The sequence below is a fragment of the Aethalodelphis obliquidens genome, unplaced genomic scaffold (assembly GCF_003676395.1).
Source record: "Aethalodelphis obliquidens isolate GAN/ISIS:26980383/991018 unplaced genomic scaffold, ASM367639v1 scaffold13, whole genome shotgun sequence".
Classification (NCBI taxonomy): Eukaryota; Metazoa; Chordata; class Mammalia; order Artiodactyla; family Delphinidae; genus Aethalodelphis; species Aethalodelphis obliquidens.
The window spans coordinates 9,313,997-9,338,995 of NW_020837957.1; the positions used below are offsets into that span (position 1 = coordinate 9,313,997).

General features: G+C 35.6%; 1 protein-coding gene across 2 annotated transcripts in view; it reads right to left on the reverse strand.

The window, feature by feature from the left end:
• NEGR1 (neuronal growth regulator 1) overlaps window positions 1–24,516 on the reverse strand; it is a 911,825-nt gene extending 887,309 nt beyond the window's left edge. The window contains exon 1 of one of the 2 annotated variants that reach the window (XM_027114083.1): window positions 24,120–24,306. In XM_027114083.1, coding sequence (XP_026969884.1) covers window positions 24,120–24,295 — 176 coding nt within the window. In that variant the 5' untranslated portion in view covers window positions 24,296–24,306. Of the gene's footprint in view, window positions 1–24,119 lie in introns of both variants that reach the window. The other variant, XM_027114082.1, reaches the window with a different exon arrangement.
• Between the last annotated feature and the right edge of the window lie 483 nt (window positions 24,517–24,999).

Consider the following 24,999-nt stretch of genomic DNA (forward strand, 5'->3'; position numbering starts at 1 on the left):
GTAAGATTATTTCTCCATTGTGCAACTGGCTAAAGAACCAGCATTTAGAGTTATTCATCATCTCCAGGTACTTTCTTCTTTTGGGGTGCAGAGTGAAGGAAGAAGGCATCAAAGCAAAAAAGAAAAAAAATGACAATGACAAAAGAGAATGGCAATACTGTAATAGTAGGAAAAGATTGTCATGTTCACTTCATTATTTTTCGCTAATTTTCTTTTCTTCATGTGATTTCATTTCTTCTTAGAAGTTTCCATTATTTACTCAACACATATTTTTTCAGTGGGAATGGGTAAAATGTGATGGAGAATAGATCAAAATAGGAAAAAGTGGTCCCTGGAAGTTAGAGGTATCACTTAGTTATGACAGGTATATTCAATATGGAGGCCAAAATGAAATGTTCTAGAGTCCCTTTAAATTAAACTCTATACCACTGACTAGTTTATGTCTATGTAATCAGTAATATGAAGAAAGTATACTAAACAAGAATTAAGACTGAGTTCCTGTCCAAGCTTTAATATTATCAAGACATAATTATTATTCATAACCAATAAGAAGTCATTAAGCATCTAAGCCTGAGTTTATTCATTTGTAAAATTGAAATTTTAAAACTTGTCCTGCTTCCCTCATAAGTATGTTATGATATTTAAATAAAACATATAAGCAATATTTTAATACACAATTATTATTTTGCAAGTATGAAATAAATATAAGTCTAAATTTTAATTCAAAATTTATAATATATATTTATAATCATATTTGATTTCTACTTTAATGGAATTATTTAATTTTTAAATAACTAGAGACTCTAAATTGAAGGCTTTTGAATGTAGAGAAACTAATACTAAAAATAATTAAATATATTTTAACAATAATGACATTTTTGTTTTTAGAAATCCGTTATCCTAGAATGTCTTTTCTTTTACTGTTTACTATTCAAAGTAAAATAATATATGGATACTAAATAATTTTATAGTAATATTTAAAATTCCTCAAACTTTAAGTTTTTTATAATATAAATTATATTTTATATATAAATTGAGAAATTATTTTTAATAACAGAAAATATAGCCCCTACTGACACCCATAAAATGTTTAATAATATATAGACTTTTTTGTTATTGGCAAAATTCATCATTCTAAATGCCACTATTTTATTTCTTCTTAGAAAACTCTCTTCTTGAACATTAAAAAAAAATTGAAAAACTGTACCAAGGTCTAGTTTTTCTATATATGTAAAACAGTAGCAAGAATTTATTTTATATATTGGTTTTAAGAGTATTTACATTAAATTAATGCATTTATAGTTCATTATATAAACTACTATGCCAAGTAAATTTTAAGTATTCAATTTTCATTTCTTCATAGAATAGTTCAATAACTCTACATAATATACTATTCTATTTTTAATCAAAGTTGTATAACTATACCATTAGTACTAATTTATGTATACATTATATGTCAGATTTTTTTCTCTATGCTACATTAACTCTAAACTCCTGGACAAAATTTTGCTTTAATTATGCATGACTAATGACAACTGTCTGCCTTTCTGACTACCAGCCTATCTGGTAACACTAAATGAAAATAATTTAAAATAGATAATAAATTGACTTCTATTGAGGAGATAGTTTTTGTTAGTCTTTAATTTTATTAGCTTTGTGGTTCTAAAGTCAATCAATTTCAATATTTCCATTTAATCTTAGAGTATATCAAACCTCCTCTTTTGAATTTTCTCTAAGAAAAATAACTGAGATGCAAATGCCACAATTTAATTTAACTATTAAGAATTAATTTTTAAATTAAAGTATTCCTAATTTACTAGGAACAAGAAGTCAGTGTTTAAGAGTAGTTCAAAGAAATGTAAAACAATCAATTGATAAACTATTTATTGAGTGTTTCACTAAGTGTGTGGTAACATTTAATTACTAAATGAGAAAGGCATCAAAAACCAAAAGTTCTTTACCTTTAAAACCAAACTAAGGGATGGGGAGTGGAGTCAAGATGGCAGTGTGGGATGACGGCGAGTTAGTGTCTCCCAACTAGGGCAGCTGCCGGCCACTGGTGGGGAACCCTGATGCCCAAAGAGACAGGAGGAACCCCCAAGTGAACCAGTAGGATGTGGGGGGACTGAGGGTGGGAGTAGAAGTGGAGGCCAGACAGGATCAACACCCCAGAGGACAGTAAGATTAGGAGAGACAGACGGGAGGGGCCCTCCAGAACCAGAGGAGCAGGAGAGGAGAGGAGGGTGTTTGCCCTGCCCATTTGAGCCCAGGAAGCCTGCTGGTCTCCCAGGTGAGGTCCCCAGCCCTCTGAGACCAGGGGTGGGGGGCATGCCAGGGCCCCTCCTGTTCCATTGAGCCTAAGCCCCACCCCACACAGCCCCCAGGGCCTTTTCCAGCTGTCTGGGTCTTAAGCATAGGCCTCGCCCACCACTCAAACCTCATGCTTGCTTAGGCCCTGCCCTCCACAGCCAAGGCCTTCACCCACTTTTTTCTTTTTTTTTTTTCTTTTCCCTCCTCCTCTTTTTTACTATCATGGTACTGTTATACCTTCCAGTGGTTGTTGATTCATCTATATTTTTATACTCTTTCTAACATATCTATTAGCTTCCTAGTCTAATTTTATTTTTTACTTTGTTATTGTTCTCCCCTTTCATTTTTTGCCACTCCACATGGCTTGTGGGATCTTGGTTCACAAGCCTGGGGTCAGGCCAAAGCTCCCGTGGTGGGAGCTCTGAGTCCAAACCACTGGAATAACAAAGAACATCAGACCCCAGGGAATATTCATCCGAGTGAGGTCTCAGATAGGTCCTCATTTCAGCACCAAGACCCAGCTCTACCCAACAGCCTACAAACTCCAGTGTTGGAAGCTTCAGGCCAAACAACCAGTAAGACAGGAACACAATCCCACTTTAAAAAAAAAAAAGAGAGAGTGCAAAATATATGTCACAGATGAAGGAGCAAGGTAAAAACCTACAAGACAAAATAAATGAACAGGGAAGAAATAGGCAAACTACCTGAAAAAGAATTCAGAGTAATGATAGTAAAGATGATCCAGAATCTCGGGAAAAGAATAGAGGGATGGATTAAGAAGATATAAGAAATGTTTAACAAAGATCTAGGAGAACTAAAGAACAAACAAATGGAGATGAACAACACAACTGAAATGAAAAATACATTAGAAGGAATCAATAACAGAATAACTGAGGCAGAAGAACGGATAAGTGAACTGGAACACAAAATGGTGGAAATAACTGCTGAGGAGCAGAATAAAGAAAAAAGAACGAAAGAATTGAAGACAATTTCAGTGACCTCTGGGACAACATTAAATGCACCAATATTCGAATTACAGGGGTCCCAGAAGAAGAAGAGAAAAAGAAAGGGTCTGAGAAAATATTTGAAGAAATTATAGTCAAAAACTTCCCTAACATCGGAAAGGAAATAGTCATCCAAGTCCTGGAAGCACAGAGAGTCCCATACTAGATAAACCCTAGGAAAAACACACCAAGACAAACATTAATCAAACTAACAAAAATTAAATCCAAAGAAAAAAATATTAAAAGCAGAAAGAGAGAAAAAAAAAAAAAACATACAAAGGATTCCCCATAAGGTTATCAGCTGATTTTTCAGCAGAAACTCTTCAGGTCAGAAGGGAGTGGCAGGATATACCTAAAGTGATGAAAGGCAAACACCTACAACCAAGATTACTCTACCCAGCAAGAATCTCATTCAGATTCAACAGAAAAATTAAAACCTTTACAGACAAGCAAAAGCTAAGAGAATTCAGCACCACCAAATCAGCTTTACAACAAATGCTAAAGAAACTTCTCAAGGTGGGAAACACAAGGGAAGAAAAAGATCCACAAAAACAAACCCAAAACAATTAAGAAAATGGTAATAGGAACATACATACAGATAATAACCTTGAATGTAAATGGATTAAATGCTCCAACCAAAAGGCATAGACTGGCTGAATGGATACAAAAACAATACCCACATATATGCTGTCTAGAAGAGACCTACTTCAGACCTAGGGACACATACAGACTGAAAGTGAAGGGATGGAAAAAGATATTCCATGCAAATGGAAATTAAAAGAAAGCTGGAGTGGCAATACTCGTATCAGACAAAATAGACTTTAAAATAAAGACTGTTATGAGATAAGGAAGGACGCTACATAATGATCAAGGGATCAATCCAAGAAAAAAATATAACAAAAAAAGATATAACAATTATAATTGTTCACGCACCCAACATAGGAGCACCTCAATACATAAGGCAAATGCTAACAACCATGAAAGAAGAAATTGACAGTAACACAATAAAAGTAGGGGACTTTAACACCCCACTTACACCAAAGGACAGATCATCCAAACAGAAGATAAATAAGGAAACACAAGCTTTAAACAACACAATAAATCAGATACATTTAATTGATATTTATAGAACATTCCACCCAGAAGTGGCAGAATACACTTTCTTCTCAAGTGTACATGGAACATTCTCCAGAAGAGATCACATCTCGGGTCACAAATCAAGCCTCGGAAAATTTAAGAAAATTGAAATCGTATCAAGCATCTTTTCTGACCACAACGCTATGAGACTGGAAAGCAATTACAGGAAAAAAACTGTAAAAAACACAAATACATGAAGGCTAAACAGTGCACTACTAAATAACCAAGAGATCACTGAAGAAATCAAAAAATACATAGAAACAAATGACAACAAAAACAGGATGACCCAAAACCTATGGGATGCAGCAAAAACAGTTCTAAGAGGGAAGTTTATAGCAATTCAATCTCACCTCAAGAAACAAGAAAAATCTCAAATAAATAATCTAACCCTACACTTAAAACAACTAGAGAAAGAAGAACAAAGAATACCCAAAGTCAGTAGAAGGAAAGAAATCATAAAGATCAGAGCAGAAATAAATGAAATAGAAATGAAGAAAACAATAGCAAAGATCAATAAAACTAAATGCTGGTTCTTTGAGAAGATAAACAAAATTGATAAATGCTTAGCTAGGCTCATCAAAAAAAAAAAAAGGGAGAGGACACAAATCAATAAAATTAGAAATGAAAAAGGAGAAACCACAACTGACACCACAGAAATACAAAAGATTATAAGAGACTACTACAAACAACTATATGCCAATAAAATGGACAACCACGTAGAAATGGACAAATTCTTAGCCACGGCAATCAGAGAAGAAAAAGAAATAAAAAGAATACAAATTGGAAAAGAAGTAAAGCTGTTACTGTTTGCAGATGACATGATACTATACATAGAAAGTCCTAAAGATGCCATCCGAAAACCACTAGAAGTAATCAATGAATTTGGTGAGGTTGCAGGATACAAAATTAATGCATAGAAATCTCTGACAATACTATACACCAACAGCGAAAAATCAGAAAGAGAAATTAAGGAAACAATCCCATTTATCATCACAACAAAAAGAATAAAATACCTAGGAATAAACCTGCCTAAGGAAGCAAAAGACTTGTACTCAGAAAACTATAAAACACTGAGGAAAGAAATCAAAGATGACATAAACAGATGGAGAAACATACCATGTTCTTGGATTGGAAGAATCAATATTGTGAAAATGACTATACTACCCAAAGCAATCTACAGATTCAATGCAATCCCTTTCAAACTATGGCATTCTTCACAGAATTAGAACAAAAATTTTACAGTTCATATGGAAACACAAGAGACCCTGAAGAGCCAAAGCAATCTTGAGAAAGAAAAATGGAGTTGGAGGAATCAGGCTCCCCGATTTTAAACTATTCCACAAACCTACAGTAATCAAGGCAGTATGGTAGTGGCACAAAAACAGAAATATAGATCAATGGTATGGGATAGAATGCCCAATGGTATGGGATAGAATGCCCAGAGATAAACCCAAGCACCTATGGTCCCCTAATTTACAACAAAGGAGGCAAGAACATACAATGGAGAAAAGACAGCCTCTTCAATAAGTGGTGCTGGGAAAACTGGACAGCTACATGTAAAAGAATAAAATTAGAACACTCCCTAACCCATACACAAAAATAAACTCAAAATGGATTAAAGACCTAAATGTAAGATCAGACACTATAAAACTCTTAGAGGAAAAATTAGGCATAACACTCTTGGACATAAATCGCACAAAGATCTTTGTTGACCCATTTCTTAGGATAATGAAAATAAAAACAAAAATAAACAAATGGGACCTAATTAAATTTGAAACCTTTAGCACATCAAAGGAAAACATAAACAAGACAAAAAGACAACCCTCAGAATGGGATAAAATATTTGCAAATGAAACAACAGACAAATGATTAACCTCCAAAATATACAAACAGCTAATGGAACTGAATATCAAAAAAACAAACAATCCAGTTAAAAAATGGATGGAAGACCTAAATAGACATTTCACCAAGGAAGATATACAGATGGCCAAGAGGCACATGAAAAGATGCTCAACATCACTAATTATTAGAGAAATGCAAATCAAAACTACAATGAGGTATTACCTCACACAGATCAGAATGGCCACAACCCTCAGAATGGGATAAAATATTTGCAAATGAAGCAACTGACAAAGGACTAATCTCCAAAATTTACAAGCAGCTCATGCAGCTCAATAACAAAAAAACAAACAACCCAATCCAAAAATGGGCAGAAGACCTAAATAGACATTTCTCCAAAGAAGATATACAGACTGCCAACAAACACATGAAAGAATTCTCAACTTCATTAATCATTAGAGAAATGCAAATCAAAACTACAATGAGGTATCATCTCACACCAGTCAGAATGGCCATCACCAAAAAATCTAGAAACAGTAAATGCTGGAAAGGGTGTGGTGAAAAGGGAACCCTCCTGCACTGTTCGTGGGAATGTAAACTGATACAACCACTATGGAAAACAGTATGGAGGCTCCTTAAAAAACTACAAATAGAACTACCATATGACCCAGCAATCATACCCTGAGAAAACCATAGTTCAAAAAGAGTCATGTACCAAAATGTTCATTGCAGCTCTATTTACAATTGCCAGGACATGGAACCAACCTAAATGTCCATCAACAGATGAATGGATAAAGAAGATGTGGCATATATATATATACAATGGAATATTATTCAGCCATAAAAAGAAACGAAATTGACTTATTTGTATTGAGGTGGATGGACCTAGAGTCTGTCATACAGAGTGAAGTAAGTCAGAAAGAGAAAAACAAATACCATGTGCTAACACATATATATGGAATAAAAAAAAAACTGTACTGATGAACCTAGTTGCAGGGCAGTAATAAAGATGTAGACACAGAGAATGGACCTGAGGACATGGGGTGGGAGGGAGAAGCTGGGGCACTGTAAGAGTAGCACCAACATATATACTCCACCAAATGTAAAATATTTAGCTAGTGGGAAGCAGCAGCATAGCACAGGGAGATCAGCTTGGCGCTTTGCGATGAACTAGAGGGGTGGGAGAGGGAGGATGGGAGGGAGGCTCAAGAGGGAGGGGATATGGGGGCATATGTATGCACATGGCTGATTCACTTTGGTGTACAACAGAAACTAATGTGGTACTGTGAAGCAATTATACTCCAATAAAGATTAAAAAAAAAAAAAACTGAGGGCTCTATTTCTTAAATCCCTAAGGCATGAAATATTATGTATGCCTATTAGGAACTTATTAGACATTTGAAAAGCCTCCAATGAGCTGCCTTACTAATTTTATGAATTTAAAAATTATTTTCTTATTAGGCTACAGCAATCATAGGTATTATCTTCATTATCATAACACAATATTCATCACAATGCTACCACTCTGAAATGTATTTGACTGGCCCCTTTACCTTTAAGTTGTAACTTAATTCTTCCTCCTAACTTGCGATAACCTATTTATGATCTTCTACTCAAAAAAATTAGGGGGAAAAACACTACAGCACCATTCACTCTAGAATTCAAGTGATTTTGTTTAACCAAATACCAAAAATTCTTATTTTTAGGTAGTGTTACTTACAAAAATAATAACAACACACTGATTAATTCCTGAAATGATCTTTGGTGCGACTATTTCCCATCCATGTTATTGTATCATTATAATGTTATTGATATTAATATTTTCAGGAGTACGGCAGTAATATTTACAAGGCAAACATGTCCCCATGTCTCATAAAATTTCTGGCAAGTGATCTATATAACACTAAAATGAACACTAAGGAATGGAGATGTGGATATATATTCACCTCAACCTCTACTCCAAGAGGGACTTGTGTATAAAATGTTAATTAACAGCAAACTATAATAAATTCACAAATTAAAAGTATCTGTATCTCATAAATAGATACTTAACAAACCAAACATGCAAAACTCTATTGTGAGAAACTGTTTTTTTGTAGATTCATTTACTTATTTCCACGAATATTTTTCTACTCACCAAGACGTTCAAGGCCCCAGGGGATACAGGGCAATTAAGGTAGCAATTCTTCCTTCTCAAGGCCTAGAGTCGGGTAGAGGTATCCTATAAAACATGTATATAAATAACTAAAATACAAGAAAGGAGCTGCTTATGTTCACCAAACATATTTTGTTCAGTCCAGCAATAATGCAAGGTAATTATTTGGGCTTACAAAAGTGTGAAATAAATAAATTTTTAAATATGTACATGTATGTATATATTTGTGTATATAAATTTGGGGATATATATACCCCCATGTGTTTACATTTTTCTTTCATCTCTTAAATTCTGAGCAATTAATAAAGATTCCATGAAAAAAATTAGCATTGAGCTACATTTAGAAAATGAATAGAACTTGGAAATTACTGAAAAGCCATTTTGGAAAATCATCTGTTGAGGAGAAGAAAGTCCCACAAAAGACAGGGCAATAGAAAGAAGACCTATCTGAAATAAAGAATAATTAATGAAATAAGTCCCTAAAGTATCCTGCAGTGTATAGAAGTAAACATATTACCAGAGGATCTTGATTTTGGCTGCTGTCAGCTAATCCCCCAAATTATTAATGAAGGTCTATTGTTAATGATGTTTATAAAAATCATTATAGCTAAAATTTATTGTTTATTTTGTACCATATGCAAACCTTATCTCATTTAATTCTCATAACCTATAGGTTGGATACTATCATTAACCCACTTTATAGAGAGGTAACTAATCTTAATCAGTTTCCTGATCCAAGTTTTTTTAATGATTCAAAGAAATATGATGCTTTTTTAAAAAGAGCCCAACCTAAAAGCCTATGTATAGGTAGCTGGAAGTAGAAAAATGATGAAGATATTGAAAGGTTTAGAAGGAATTTGAAAAAGCACAGTATTCTTGTATAGGAGAAGAGAGGTGAATAGAGATTTTAATGTAAATGAAGAAAATTAACAATAATTTACATTTTAGTGATTTCCCCATATAAAATCATGCAAATTGTATGCTACTTGAAGCTAGGTGATATAGAAAAGTTTAAATATTGTCTACCAGAAATCAGGGATTATACATGTCAAATATGATGAGACTTTTTTAGAATGCCCAGGAAGTCAGAAAATCAGCTCATCAATTATTGAAATTAGAGAGAAGTGTTATACTTTCTATTGGGAGTAGAAGGTCAAATTAATTCATAAAATGAAGTGGCTAAAGCAGGGAAGTACTATTTCAATGAAGAATTATTGGCAGAATAATTTCAAATACTGTTTGCTCTGTTGATCAAACAGAGGAACAGGTGATAATTTCAAAGTGTTCCTTATAAATTACCCTTCCAACCAAGAAAAATGATAAAGTAAGTACATTGAGAAAAGTGTGGGATTTTAGAAGAAACATATAATGATGATAAGAAGGTTTAGATGCAAACAGAAGCAACTGTCAGGAAGAAAATACATTCTTCATGGAAATTCAGAATATGTCAAAAACTAACAATAAATTTAGGGGAAAATCCATGTACAAAAGTAGAAAAGAGAGGACAGTACAAAGGCAAAGCAACTCAGATAAAGAAAAAAATGATTCCAAGAAATAGAAATAAGATGAATGATGTTATCATATGTTCAGATTAACTCTACTTTTTTAAGGTACCACAGAGCTGCCTTGAACTAAAAGTAGGTGAGCCTCAGAAGGTATTAGGTAACAAACAGAAACACAGGAAGCACAATATAACATGTAACAATTCCTTTAACTAGATAGTCCTAGCTGTAAATTACATCTACAATATTAAAGCAAGGGTGGGAAAGAGAGAAAGAAAAGACACTGACATTGAGCACCAACTATGTGCTGAATACTGTGAATACATTCACATGCATTATTAGTAGGATTTAGAAAAGTATAGGAGTAGCTATAAGTATTTCTATTTTACAGACAAGAAAACTGAGTCTCATAAAACCCACATAACTTGCCTGTGACCACAGAGCTAATAGCTGGTGAAGTAAAAAGTCAAATATAAGTTTTCTACACAACACTGTTTAAAGACACATTGAACTAGAACATAAATTCAATAGACAAGACCTTATCTCTTATATCACTGTATCTCAAACTCATAGAAAGTGTCTAGCATATGACAGGCACTCAATAAACATGTTGGGCTTCCCTGGTGGCTCAGTGGTTAAGAATCTGCCTGCCAACACAGGGGACACGGGTTTGAGCCCTGGTCTGGGGAGATCCCACATGCTGCCGAGCAACTAAGCCTGTGCACCACAACTACTGAGCCCGTGTTCTAAAGCCCGTGAGCCACAGCTACTGAGCCCACGTGCCACAACTACTGAACCCCGTGCTGCAACAAAAGCCACAGCAATAAGTCCGCGCACCACAATGAAGAGTAGTAGCCTCCACTCTAGAGAAAAGCCACAGCTAGAGAAAAGCCCGCATGCAGCAACGAAGACCCAATGCAGCCAAAAATAAATAAAATAAAATAAATAAATAAAATTTAAAATAAATAAATAAATACATGTTGAAAAATTGGTGAATGAATGCCTGAAAGAACATGTTTCTACAGAAAAAGAACTACACAATGAATGGGAAAAATACAAAACAAATTCCTGAAAGACGAAAGGAAAATAAAAAATCAATTCAAGTATCTCAGAATTTAGTAAACATTCTATACAAATACAAAGTTCTTGAAGAATTTGCAACAATAGAAGTGAGTGACTATTATATAAGACAATGGCTGTTACAGTCTTTTGCAAAGTCAAAATAGATAACAATATACTGTAATGTGAAATTGATAAAATAAACAAAATAAAATGGATAGGTGTAGGCATTCAGAGAGGGAAGAGTTAGAATTGGGTTATAGAGGGTTGAAAATGTTCTTGAATGATATGAGACAAAAACAGGACTTTATATTGGGAAAGCTTTGCGTAACCAAAGAACAAGTCGTCATGAAGTATACTCTCCTCTTGGGTGCACACATAAAATCTACAGAAAGTGGATATGTAACACATTTAAGAAAATTCTTAAATTACACAGGATCAGATAAAAACAAGTTTTCGTTCAATTATGCTCTAAAATCTACATACTCCTACCAGCTATCAGAAAAAGGAAAACTGTCTAATTCTAATGTTTCATTTTATTGATTAACTGAAATTAAACATAAGACTCTTAACATATTACTGACATGTTTAATGAAATTGGAATAAAAGCATCTTTTATAGGTCCCTGAATTTTTTTTTTTTGATCTTCCCATCTATTTTGGGAAATAACAGTGCTCAACACTCTAGGCTGCCTAACCCTTTTCAAAGGGGGGGGGGTTCTAATTCAACTTGATTCAGCTGTTCAGTTACACCAGAATTAGCATTCAAAAGATTAATTTGGGGACTTGGAATACAATAGCAAGTAATGGCTTCTTTCCTTTCTGTTAAGGACTACAGTATACAAAAAGCTCCAAGAAATATTATGGCTTTAAAAAATAAAAAATGAGCAAGGGCTTTGGAGACTCATAGGCCTAGAATCAACCCCTGGTTATGCCATTAACAAGCTGTATTAAGGCTCAGAAAGATATTCATCTTCATCTTCTATGAGTTTGTTTCTCCACTTACAAAGGAGAAAAACTGTAGGTTGTTTCAAGGTTTCGAGGAATTAACCAATGTATAATGCCTAACTATAAAGAGCATTCAAAAGCTGTTCATTTTCTTTTCTCGTATTATCAGTAGCTTGTAATCATTAGGGATAAAATCATTTTGAGATGAGAGGGTTTCTTTTTTTTCTAGAATATTTATAGTTTTAAGAATTCACTATTTTCCAACTAGTAAATACTTATGACTATGTAATGTATTCTAAGTACTTACTCTCATTTAAAATAATTTCACATTTTTCATCAAATCCATGACATGTCTTCTTGGTTTTAATCATTATCAACTTAGTAACTAAAATGCAGCTTGTGCTTAATAATGTTTAATAGTGTAGTAAGCAATAAATTTATCAATTATTTTGATCTTTTCTTAGGGAGAGATGCAAGATAATAAAGTCATGGAGCTTGGAATAAAAGTACCTAGATTGGAATTCCAGCTCAGCCACTACCTATTCCACTTGGGGCAAGTTACATTACTTTTTCAAGTTTGAATTTACTTGGCTATAAAACTGGAAAAGCAATACCTCATTGCATATTGTTGTGAAAGTATGTCATATATAGTCGGTACTTAATATGTGTTAGTTGAATCTGAATCATGATGTTGATGGCTCCGTCATGATTATAAACTTAAATCATTCTGCTGTGCATTTGGCAAATGTTCAGTATTAGAGCAAGCATTCATATTTTCTGAGCTTCTACTGAATATATTGTCTGTAGATAAAAATAGCAATATAGACAGAAAGTTCTTGCCCATACAGACTACTTCTGAACTGCACTGCGTTTAGCATAACATATAGATGCCTTAAGAAACCATAAGGGCATCTCTAACCCTGAATAATTATTTGCTACCTTATCCAGAATAGATAGCCTTTTTGCCTTTTTTTTTTTTTTTTTTTCTTTTAGCGGTACGTGGGCCTCTCACTGTTGTGGCCTCTCCCGTTGCGGAGCACAGGCTCCAGATGCGCAGGCTCAACGGCTATGGCTCACGGGCCCAGCCGCTCCGCGGCATGTGGGATCTTCCAGGACCGGGGCACGAACCCATGTCCCCTGCATCAGCAGGCGGACTCTCAACCACTGAGCCACCAGGGAAGCTTTATATAGCCATTTTTTAAAATTTTAACCCTCTTATCGACAAGTCCAATGTTGTCACCAGTTATCACCTCTGCCATTCTAAACTCTGTCACAAATGTTAATCTAACTCCTCCACTGCCATCTCATTGTACTTTCTAATCCCTCTAATTTCTTCTCTTCTGTCTCTTTTCATTTTTTTCTTCTGTCTCTAATGTTTCATGTGAACATCCAATTACAATGATCTCTTACTTCTGGTAAGTGAATCAAATTACCATCAGTTTGTTGAGAATAAAATTTGAGGTTTCACTGCTACTTAGTTCTCTGGGTCTGCACCCTATTAGATAAAACCTCTTTTTGGTGTGTTTCTACTTCCAGATTTGGAGTCCTCTCACTTGCTTGTTGGGCTCAACAACAACAACAAATACAAGTATGCCCATTAAATGGAATCTTTAAAATATAAAATATAAAATGTCAAAATTTAGCTAAACTACTCTATGCTATTCCTGCCTGGGCATCCACTTTGTGTGACCAAGTGGGCGCCAAGTGGGCCAAAGGGACCTTGAACTGACACTAGCCCCTCCAGCCAGTGCATGTCCTAGATAAGGTGAGAAGACTAACAAGCAAATGTAAGGTCCCAACATCACTTCCCCAGCAGCCCCTGTGAGCAACATTCTCCTCTGTCTACCACGTGTGCCTTCCCCTTGTGCATCCCTTAGATCCCTACTCTTTTTGGTTTGAATGGACCAGTCTGGCCTTAGCCAGGGAACCCAAAAGCACCCCATCCAGGAACCCTAATAAAGTCATGTGCCCCAGGTCCTGCCAGTCTCTCTGCAGGCATCCTGCCTTGACCTCTCCATGCAACCCCTGGAGGTATGCCGTGTACTTCCTCCAAGCCCTGTGAGAAACAAACTTTTCTATTTCAATTTTCCCTGCAGTCTTCTGTTGAACCAAGGTTCAGCTCACCATTTGATATTACAAGGTTTTACTTAAGTGTTATTTTAACAACATCACAACAAAAATATATGTTCAATGAATATTATACAGTGGGTTCACAAATGATTGGTAAAATGATTTACATGGGGAGAAATATACCCATATCAGTAAGTAACCAATTTCAGACTGAGACTAGCAGAAGAAAAGCAGATAAAATTATTGGCTAATATAAATGTAGTGCTTACTAAATGGCAGATAATATGTTAGCATTTTACATGCATTATCTCACATAATCCATGTCATTCTGCCAGGGAGGTACGAAGTGAAGAAGGTAAGGCATTCATTCAAGGTCACATAGCCAGTAAGTAGAGCAGTAGGTATTCACACTCTCTTCACTCCCATCCTAGACACCTCAAAGCATGACAGGTTTCAGTGCAACTAAACAATTACAACAGAAGATAAACTCTGTGCATAAGCAAAAGTAACTCTTTATACCTATTATTTCATATAAGTGATGTGTGAGCAAGAAAAATGATCGACATATGCTCAAGAAGACAGGGGAGCAGTTACACAAAGACTTGTATATAATTTCTTTTTGTGAACATATTCCCCCAAATTCGCCCCCGATCCAACTACAGGCCAAGGTAAAATGCTACTATCTATCTTTTAAAATAAACACAAATGGACTAGTAACATGGAAGGAAGACATATACTTGAGTGTAAAATACTTTTTCAGAACTTCAGTGTGTACGATGTATATCACTTCCTCATGGGAAGCATGTAGGCTTAAGATTATTCCAATTATTTAATGAATCACATGAAATAAGATTTATTCCTTTTTATTATAATTATTCCATGTAGTACAATATGGGCTGAATTTTATGTATCCCAGTGATCCAAAGTTTTAGATTTTGATTAGAAGTCACTCATATATCGCAACATACTTTCTTCCCACCCTTTCTTCCTCTCTCCTTTCCTCCCTCTTTCCTTCAATTCTTTCATTCAACATTCAGAATTTTTTTAACAGCTTTTTTGTAGTATAATTGCTTTACAATGGTGTGTTAGTTTCTGCTTTATAACAAAATGAATCAGCTATACACATACATATATCCTCTAGGGGCAGGACAGGAATAAAAACAGATTTTGAGCACTAACAATGTGCCAGCAATATGTTAAGTAGTAGAGATACCATTTTCTACTTAGCTGATCAAGTACCAAGACATTAATTTGAAACTAGGTTATTTACAAATCAGATATATCTAAGTATGATCTTCTATAAGAAATATTATATCTATAACATTAGGGAAACTTTATGATCCCTTCGATTTATTCATGTAATATTCTGATACAAGAGTATGTGATGTTATTGGAGAGAATATACAAACAATACTCTCTGCCTTCTGATTATAGCTCTTATGTTCATAATATCTCTTAAATCCTTTTAATATCTCTAAATTTACTTTAGTTGCATGAGAGTAAAGCGGTTTCTGAAGACAACAGAACACATTTTTTCCCATTGCCCTTTAAATCATCCACAATCTTTCAATACTTTATGGCAGTAGTTATAGTTTTAAATCAGCCCTATCTTATAGCTTCAGCATGGGCACTGGACCTGTGTCCAAACAACTTAGTGAAATTCAGTGAAGAGCAATTTACTTCTGGACCAAAAAGTGTTATAAACATCTTCCTTAAATTGAACAAATACCAGCTATCTGGAAAGTATAATGTATTGGCTTCCGTTCAAAAGAGCAACACTTAATGCTGGCAACACTGCCAAATTCCTCCTTTCCTATATTCCCCTTTTCCTAAAGAAAGTGATTAAAAGACCAAATTCCATGCCAGTTGGGTGCTTAGGAGCATCAAAGGTCCTCTGTCAGGATTCAGAACTTGATATGGCTTAGAAACTACAATGCTAATAGATAACCTCCTCAACATTATAAATCAAAGCCACGTGACCACATTAAAATTCTATCAGCTAGTATCAATACCCTGTGGTTTATAAAGTAATGTTGACCTACCTCTGAGAGACAGAATGATACAAAAGTTATGCTCTGGCTTGGGGAGTGTAACTACTTTTCACAATTGAGAGTTATTCATTCAAAGCAAATAGCCAATTCTCTCTACCTCTGTATCTTTATTGATTTTATTTAATTGAAGCCTTAGAAGAAAGGAAGAGGAGGCTCCATGAGTTGAGGTAGAAACAGAAAAAATGTCAGAAGGTTACAACAGATATTTTGCAATTTCGAACTGTTCCTGTTATCTGTTGATTATAATTGCAAAGAGCAAAAACCTACCTATATAATTTAAAATCTTAGATCTTCTTAAAACTATAAGTACATCTCAATAATCTTACAACTGTATCATTGCATTCCAAACATTTTCTGCTGAAACCCACAGTAAAATATATATATACATATATATATATATATCTAAAATCTTGACACAGTACACACACACAAACACACAAAATAAAAGTTTAATTAAATGATACTTATCTTTATTATGTAAAATGCTTTCTACCCTATTTTAGTATATTTTATTTTTTTTTTAAATAGTTTTAGTATACAGTATATTTTCTTCAAGACCCACTAGTAGATTGTGTCCTGAATTTAAAGACACTGAATGATTCCAATGTGTATGTCTCAACCCACTAGGACTTCTGCAGGAATTATTTAAGGCAGAGACCACTGATAAATGGATTCGATAAAAAATACTTAATCACTATAAACACACAGATCTATCATAGTATTAAAGATATTACAATATTATTAAATTTGAAACAATTAATAAACCAAGGAACAAATACATTTAATCCTTCGCTTATCCTTCCAAAAAATTCATTAATTTAAAATATAGTGGATGTTGGCCTGATATATGCAAGGTTCAACGTTAAAGCCCTAGAAATAGATGAACAACAGTCACAGAGCTTACAAACCCTTGTGTGTTTTTTTTTGTTTTTTTTTTGTTTTTTTTTTGCGGTACGCGGGCCTCTCACTGTCGTGGCCTCTCCCGTTGTGGAGCACAGGCTCCGGACGCGCAGGCTCAGTGACCATGGCTCACAGGCCCAGCCGCTCCACGGCATGTGGGATCTTCCCGGACCGGGGCACGAACCCGTGTCCCCTGCATCGGCAGGCGGACTCTCAACCACTGCGCCACCAGGGAAGCCCAACCCTTGTGTTTTGACAACCAAAATTAATACAGTAAAAAACAGAAAGTACTTTAACAAAATGTCAAAAAACTTCTTACTAATATTAAATTTCTCCAACATCTTGTAAATCGTCGTATTTTTAGATACAGTGGACTAATTAAAATCCAATTTGATAATGATTATGCCCGTGTAGAAAAATCCTAGATTTTACTCTCTAGTAGTTTGGGAAGTTTGTTTCCATTGGTGAACTTGAAACACATAAAATACCTGACAAAATAGCATGTGGCCCAATTTAAAGTTTCCTGTACAAAAGCCAAAAGGCAGGTAATATGATGTTCCAAGGAAAAACGGAGCAATACATTTTATTTTCTCTTATACACAGAAAATGTCCATGACAATCTATAATGGATCAGCAAAACTTTGAGAAGAATGAGTTAAGCATGACTTCCTTCCCAACTCAGGAATCCTCTCTTGAGCATTCTTTAGAGATGGTCATTGCATTAATTATGGTTTTAAATTACCATCTTTCCTGCAAAAATGTGGGGAAAGTCACCAAAAGTAGGACTTTATGGTGACTGCTTGTTTATATTGGAGCCAGACACCTACAAAATATCTTTTAGAAAGAATTTTGAAGAATGTAAGGGGAAGGTCACCACATCATCTAATAGTTAAGCGGGAGAGTAAAAACAAACAATTCCGACTAATAAAGCTTCCCTTAGCTCTTCCATGTTAGTGATGTGATGTCTATAATGTCTTAGTGTATGACATTTTGAATAGGATATGGTAGAAAAGTGATCTGATTTCTAACAAAAAGTTTCAAATGACTTGAGAGACTAATTTCTACAGTGGTTATGTGTACTGTTATGATCACATACTTCATAAGAAACTGGAAACTTTGATTTGCTCTTCAGGTATTAAGCTACATAAAAGAAAGGCCTTTAATTCCTATTGATTTCAATGGTCAACACTGTAGGAATTAGTTCAGCATTTTGACCACATATCCACAAACAGAGTTTAGCCCTGGTTCTCTTTTGCTCAGTGGGGGAAAAAAACAAAAACGAAAACAAAAACAGTATTATTGATTCTTGCCAATTTATATTCTTCAACTACTTTATTTTCCTATGCATAGCATCTTTACATTTTTTCTTCTGAAATTAATTATTCAATCATATATTTAACTAAATATTTATATAATTGGTTTATTGTGCTCACCATAATCTGGGTGTGGACAATACCCCAAATATCCATTTTTCTTCTTCGTAATATGCCCCAGTGTTGTTATAGTTCTATGCCTACCTCCTTAAACAACTATTATATCCAGTTCTAGGAAGCAACATTTATGTTACCATGAGCAAAACAGTAATTCAACCCAATATATTTAAAATCACTGAAACTATTACTTTTCACCATGTATCAATCAGGGTTCTACCAGCAAAATGTAAACCATTCTGAATATTTAAAACAGAGGGAATTTAATGCAGGGAATTGATTGCAAAGAGGATGGAAAAGTTGAGAAAAAGAACACATGATGATAAGACAGCCCAACAGTTAGAACAGCAGGAAGCCATTGCTACTTTTAGGATGGAAGAACAAATGGGTGAGGCAGTATACAGAAGCCCAAGAGCCGTTTATCTAGTGGGAGATGGAGACACTGCTGAACACTGCCCAAAGCAATGAAGGAAGGGAGAAACACCTTGGCCTCTCACTCATCATATCCTCCCTTCTCCTAAAACTACCTTCCATTGGACAACCACAGCCTGAAGACAGCTGACGTGGACAACTGGGAAATGCAGCCTGGGGATTAGTTTCATCATCTATCTCCAATAGCACAGCATAGGAGAAGGATGAAGGTTGGATCTGGTTAATCAGGCCTAGAACTGTCGCATACAGGATGTGAACATTTCTCCAAACATTCCAAAAGTCAGGTATTTCAGAATTAACTTATCTCATGGAGCTATTTAATTGTAAATCCAATCTATTTAAAATAAGTAGTTCATTAACATATGCTTGTGCTCAAAGACATACAACCACATGGGCTTATCAGATCTTCTAAACTAAAAAAAATTGGACAAAAATAAATTTATCTAGAAAATTTAAAAATACTATGTTGTTCTTTAATATAATGAATGATTATGTATTAATGTATCAAGTAATGTGTCATGCTAATAGAACAGCTCTGCAAATCACTACAGGTAACACTGTAGCATTTTATTCCATATTTTGGAGTGCATTTTTCCAAAATGACTCAGCATGACTATCTATTACCACTTCTTTAAAGAAGGAAAAAAACCTCAGAATTTTAAAAATATTTGTTCAATGACACTATTTAATAAGGATGTAGGTTTTTAAATAGTGCCTTAATGTTCTAAACTGAAAATGCCTATATAGTTGAACAGTACATATGGAATATGTGATGCATCAATGTGTAGGGATGACTTAACAGATGAGTTTGAAGAGCCTCACTGAAGAGACTCTTCAATGATATTCCAAAAGTACAGTATAATCGACTCTATTGTTATTGGTAATTCTGCATTCTCATACATAAATCATTTACTTTCTTGTATCCAATAGCATACATTTTAAACCAAAACTAATTAACGTAATCAAAAGGCAAATGTATTGGACAAATAGGCTGAGAAGTAATAAATGCTTGTCATATCCATTTATAAATCTACTTGTAAAAGTTTTGTGACTTCCAATGGAAATATCTTCTGCATAAATGTGCTCTATGCTGTATGCTTGAAGCAAAAGTCTTCTGCCTTATTACAATATCATTATTAGGATCTCATATAACTTCCATTCAAATCTATTGCATTAAAATGACAAAGTTGTGTTCAACTTTGCTAAAGAAGATATCACATTTAAGAAAAGAACGTTCCTTCCTTCCTTCGATTAAAGCATGACAAACAGAGAATAGGATATTTTGAATTCATATCAGGATGGCAGCTTAAAATGTACAAAATTCATAGATGAGTTGAAGCAGAAACAGATGAAAGAACTAGCTTAAAAATGACATGTCTTTTTAAAAACTGGGATGATATAAATGAGGCTATTCCTTGCATTATCTCCAAAGAATATTAAACATTTTTGGACATGTTAACATAACTATTTGTTAATGAGGTAAGAATAAAGTGACTGATTCACATTAAAGTAGCTTCAAAAACTATAAAAAAAAAAGTCATCTGAAATTAATGTATTGAGCCAGAGCAGAATTATGTTCCCCTTGATTTTCTAGGTCTAGAAACACTGGGTCCTGAAGCATGACCAATGTGGTTCTAGCATCTCCTGTTCTTTGCTATGTCACCTCATGAAGCATTAACTCAGATCTTCCATGTACTTTAAAATGCAATTTGAAGACTAGAGAAGAAGTTAATTTCTCTATACACAAATTAACAAGTTCTGTTAAGCATAAAATAGCAATAAGTATTAAATGTGGTAGCAATCTAATATCTAGTATCTCACAAGTTAATGAAAATATTAATTTGTATTGGTAGCAAATTACAATGTACTCTAGACATCCATGCATTCATTTAAAGTTTAGGTAAGGGAAGTACCAAAGTTATTGTATTGAATAGATGCATCATTAAATACTTTATCAAGAATGTCCAAATACCTCATGTGAATCCTTCAGAGATTTATCAGTGAATATCATTATTAGAAATAATGGACATTTTGACATTTAATATATTGTTTCACTAACCTTAAGAGGCAAAGTTAAAATGATAAGAATGTTGAAATAACTAAATGGAACTTCATTATAAGTCCTCTATTTAAGCCAAATAGAGAAGGTGATTTACAAAATGATAGATACAGTTTGTGCATCACAGAATGAATTCCCTTTTGTATGATAACACCACTTAAGGGAAGTTTTGCTTTTCTTGATTCTTTTCTCTAAAACAGACATTCTGGCATTTAGGAGATAAAAACGTATGATTTGACCTTTAAACTTCTGTTTCATTAACGTAACCACAAGCAACAGAGTCACTGACTGACACGTTTGCACTTTCAGGCCTTTAGCACTTAGTTATTTGATAACTTTTATGCCGCTATTTGCTTTTTATTAGAGATACTTTGAGGAATGCGTTACATTAAAAATAGAGTATACTGTGTAAAGCTTAATAAATGAACTCATGTAATTCAGAAAAGTGTTCTCTTGAGTACTAGATTTCTGTACTTTGACGTGAGGGTGTGTATGTATTAGGGAAGATTTTGTTTTGTTTGTTTTGTTTTCTAATTAATTAGATAATTAGATCAAATACAATTCCAAGTATCCAAAGTGAAAACATAAACTATAACTCTGTTTCATTACTTTTGATGAAAAGTATGTCACCTGACTTAACACTCAATTAGTCCTTAAGCTCTTCTGTACTGGTCTATGAAGAGAGCAAATACCAGTTGCAGATGAGTCAAGAAAAATAACTGACACAATTTAACATTTGTTTTAAGAGAAAGAGGATTTCTTATAAATATACACATTATGAGTGTTTAAAACCTGTGGGTAATGTAAAAAAGATAAAAAATAGGATACTCCCTAGAGAATTCTAGAATTACTGTAAGCAAATTATTCTGAGTAAAAAATAATGCAGATTGGATTTGCTTCATATGACAAAAAAAAAAAAAGATTCTGTTTATTTTAAAAAACATTGTAATTGGTTAGAAACATTATTCAGAAGAGACAGAGGTTGTATTCTCTTTTAAAAGTTTAAAAGTCAAAAGTTCCCTAAACTAAGATATGACAAAACTCAGGATATAGCATATAAATGGATGAGGTACAGTGCACACAAGTAAATGAGGACTGCACCAAAACAACAAACCAGGAAGGATATTGGTGTCACTAGTTAGAGAAGCTTCACTATTGGAAGCAATGACTGAACTAAACATAGGTCTCCTAGAGGCAGAACATGGGTTCAGTTATTTTAATAGAAACAAAACACCTAAGATATACCATTAAAAGACAAGCAGTCTATCAAATCCTTTAGATTGAAAGTGTTAATGCTCATTACAAATAGGCAATATACTGCTACAAACATATAGATCACAGTTCCAATGATAAGTGTTTGCAACCTCTAAAGATAGCACTTCATCCTTACTGTTGTTTAAACTTCCAAAACAAACTTAATATAAAGAACATAAACAAGGATTTAATTTATATTCCGTGTGTGACCAAAAGTTCATCTCTTTTACCAACAATGAAAGGTATTTTACTAAGTTATAACAAATCATTTGTTACTTTTGTATACATCCAGTGGCATTTTGCATTTACAGTAGAGATAGCATATATTATAAAAGCACGTTATTAATGTATATTAGAAACTACAATAGTATTCCAGATGAATTTGGACTCATAAGCATGTTTTAGAAGGTGTAAATCATTTACCACACCCAGATCCCATATCATTAAATTTAAAATATATTGCATGACTCAAATAAAACATAGCCCACTCTGTTTCACCTTAGACATGCCACATATACTGACTTTGTGCAATCTGCACTTACAAGCCAACTACCACCCAGTGGAGAGAAAGAAGATCTTTCAGGGAGATTTGAGATATATGTCAGGTGGAAGTGTCATGGGGTGAAGGGAGGGCAATGGGAAATGAAGGAATAAGGGCATTTAGCCTTGTTTAGATCTAAGCACCGCTGATTATCAATTTATATTTTCACAGGAGAAAAAATGTTTCTAGAAGCTTATCTGCAGTGTTGTTTAAAGATAAAATTAGTCTATGGATGTTCATTAATGACAAAACATTTCGATGCTCAAGCTTGGGGAAAAGAAGGGAAGAAGGGAGAGTGAGCAAAAGCAAAACTTAAAATGGGAAAAGGGAGGAAAAGGGAAAGATGAGGGGATAGAGAGAGGAAAGAGAGAGACTGTGTGTACACATGTGTGAGTAACAATGTGTGGAACAGTGAAGTAGCGTGTGCCTTTTAGACAGTAGAAGAGAATCTGAATGTGAAAGTGGTTGTTAGGGAGAGTATGGAAGTGCCAGCATGTGTGAGAATGTGAAACAGAGTATGTGAGGGAGTGTGGTTAAGAAAGAGATTTGTGAGGGTGAGAAAATGGTACTGGAAGGGGTTAGAGGGAACATACGTGTGTCTGACAGGGATGGGAACCGATATGGGGAAAGAGATGGGACATGTGAGTCAAAAAGAGAAAGAGAGAGAGACAGAGGGAGACAGAGAGAGAGAGAGAGAGAGAGAGAGAGATCACAAAACAGGGATATTAATGAAGAAGAAAAATGGGGAATGGAGAAAGGTAAAGAGTGGAGAAAAGTGGGTTAAATAAGAGGTGAGAAATTAGAGTGGTGGAGATAAAAAAGAAAATATGAGGAGAAAAAAGGGAGGAAAAATAGAAAAGGAATGAAAAGAGGCAAAGGAAGAAGGGGGGAGATGGAAAAAAGAAAAGAGAACGAAGGGAGAAAAAGAAAAGGGAGAAAGCGGTAAGAGGAAAGAAAGAAAACTGAAAAGGGAAATATTGAGCCTAAGTGTCCAAGTGAGAGGGAAAATACATGGGAGCAGGGAGCCAGCCATCAGTTTGAAAAAGTCGCTTAGGCTGCAGTAAAATAGAAACAACCTGATAAACTTGTCAGACTCTCCAAGAATACCCCATGACAATAAAACAGAGACCTTGTGAATTTAGTTTCCAAGTGGCACCTGCCCCTCTTAAACCTCACACTTCACTCATCCCCGGGCTACCTGTCGTTCCGGCAAAGTGCTTTAGCATCACCAGTCCGGCTTGCTACCTGCCCCGGGGTTAAGGGGCCATGGCTCCACGCAGAATCAGCAACTGAATTTCCTGAAATGTAGTCTTTTGGTAGTGATCACCACCAGCATCATTACTTGGTTTAAAAAGAAGGCAAGAAAGGTGGAAAGAGAGACAGAAAGACAGACTGAGACAAGTACGAAAAAGCACGACGTTCTTCCTACCTAAGCACCGCCGTGTCCCCTTTTCTGACCATCATGTTGTCCACAGCAGCCCAGGGGAAGTCCACACTCTGTCCAGCCGGGAGGCAGGAGGGTAGCAGGCAGCACAGGCTGAGGAGCACCGCCGCCAGCCACTGGTTCGAGCAACAAGCACCCTGCACCAACAGCATCATGTCCATCCCTGCTAGGGCTGCTCACTCTCCAGCAGCTTTCAGCTCGCACTCCCCCACCCCCTGGTGCTGGCTAGTCTTCCCGGGAACCAGGCAGCGCGCCACAGGATTTTTTTTTTCTTTCTATTTTTTTTTTTTTTTTTAATTTGGTGGATGGGTGGGTTTCTTTTCTTTCTTCCCCCCCACCCCCCTCTAGTTGTTGGGTGTTGTTTCTCTCTTTTTTGCCTCCCCTCCTCCTCGTCTTTGCTTTCCCTCCCTCCCTCCCCTCCCACCCCCTAGCACTACACTACACCTCCTCTCGGTTGCTTTTGGCCGAGTCCGGAGAGTGGCTAATTCTCGGGCGGCTCGCGCACTATCTAGCGAGAAGGCGAGCGCGCCGGCGAGTGAGGGAGGAGGAGCGGCGGCGGCGGAGGCTGGGCGAGCGGCGGCGGCAGCGGCGGCGGCTGTAATCGCGGCTGCACCCTCAGCAGAAGCAGCGCGGGGCGCAGCGGCGGCCGGCGGCCCCAGGCTCTCGCGCGTTGCCAAGCGGCCGTTTCCTTAGCAACCCCGCCCGGGGACTGGGGATGCAGCAGGGAGGGGGGAAACGAATTGGGGCGGGGGGGTGGCAGGAAGAAAAGAAAGAAAACGAAAAAAAAAAATCAGTAAGAGGTATATCACAATTATGCAAACTGAGAGGAAAAAAGCGACGCAACGGAGACAGAACGCTTCCCTTC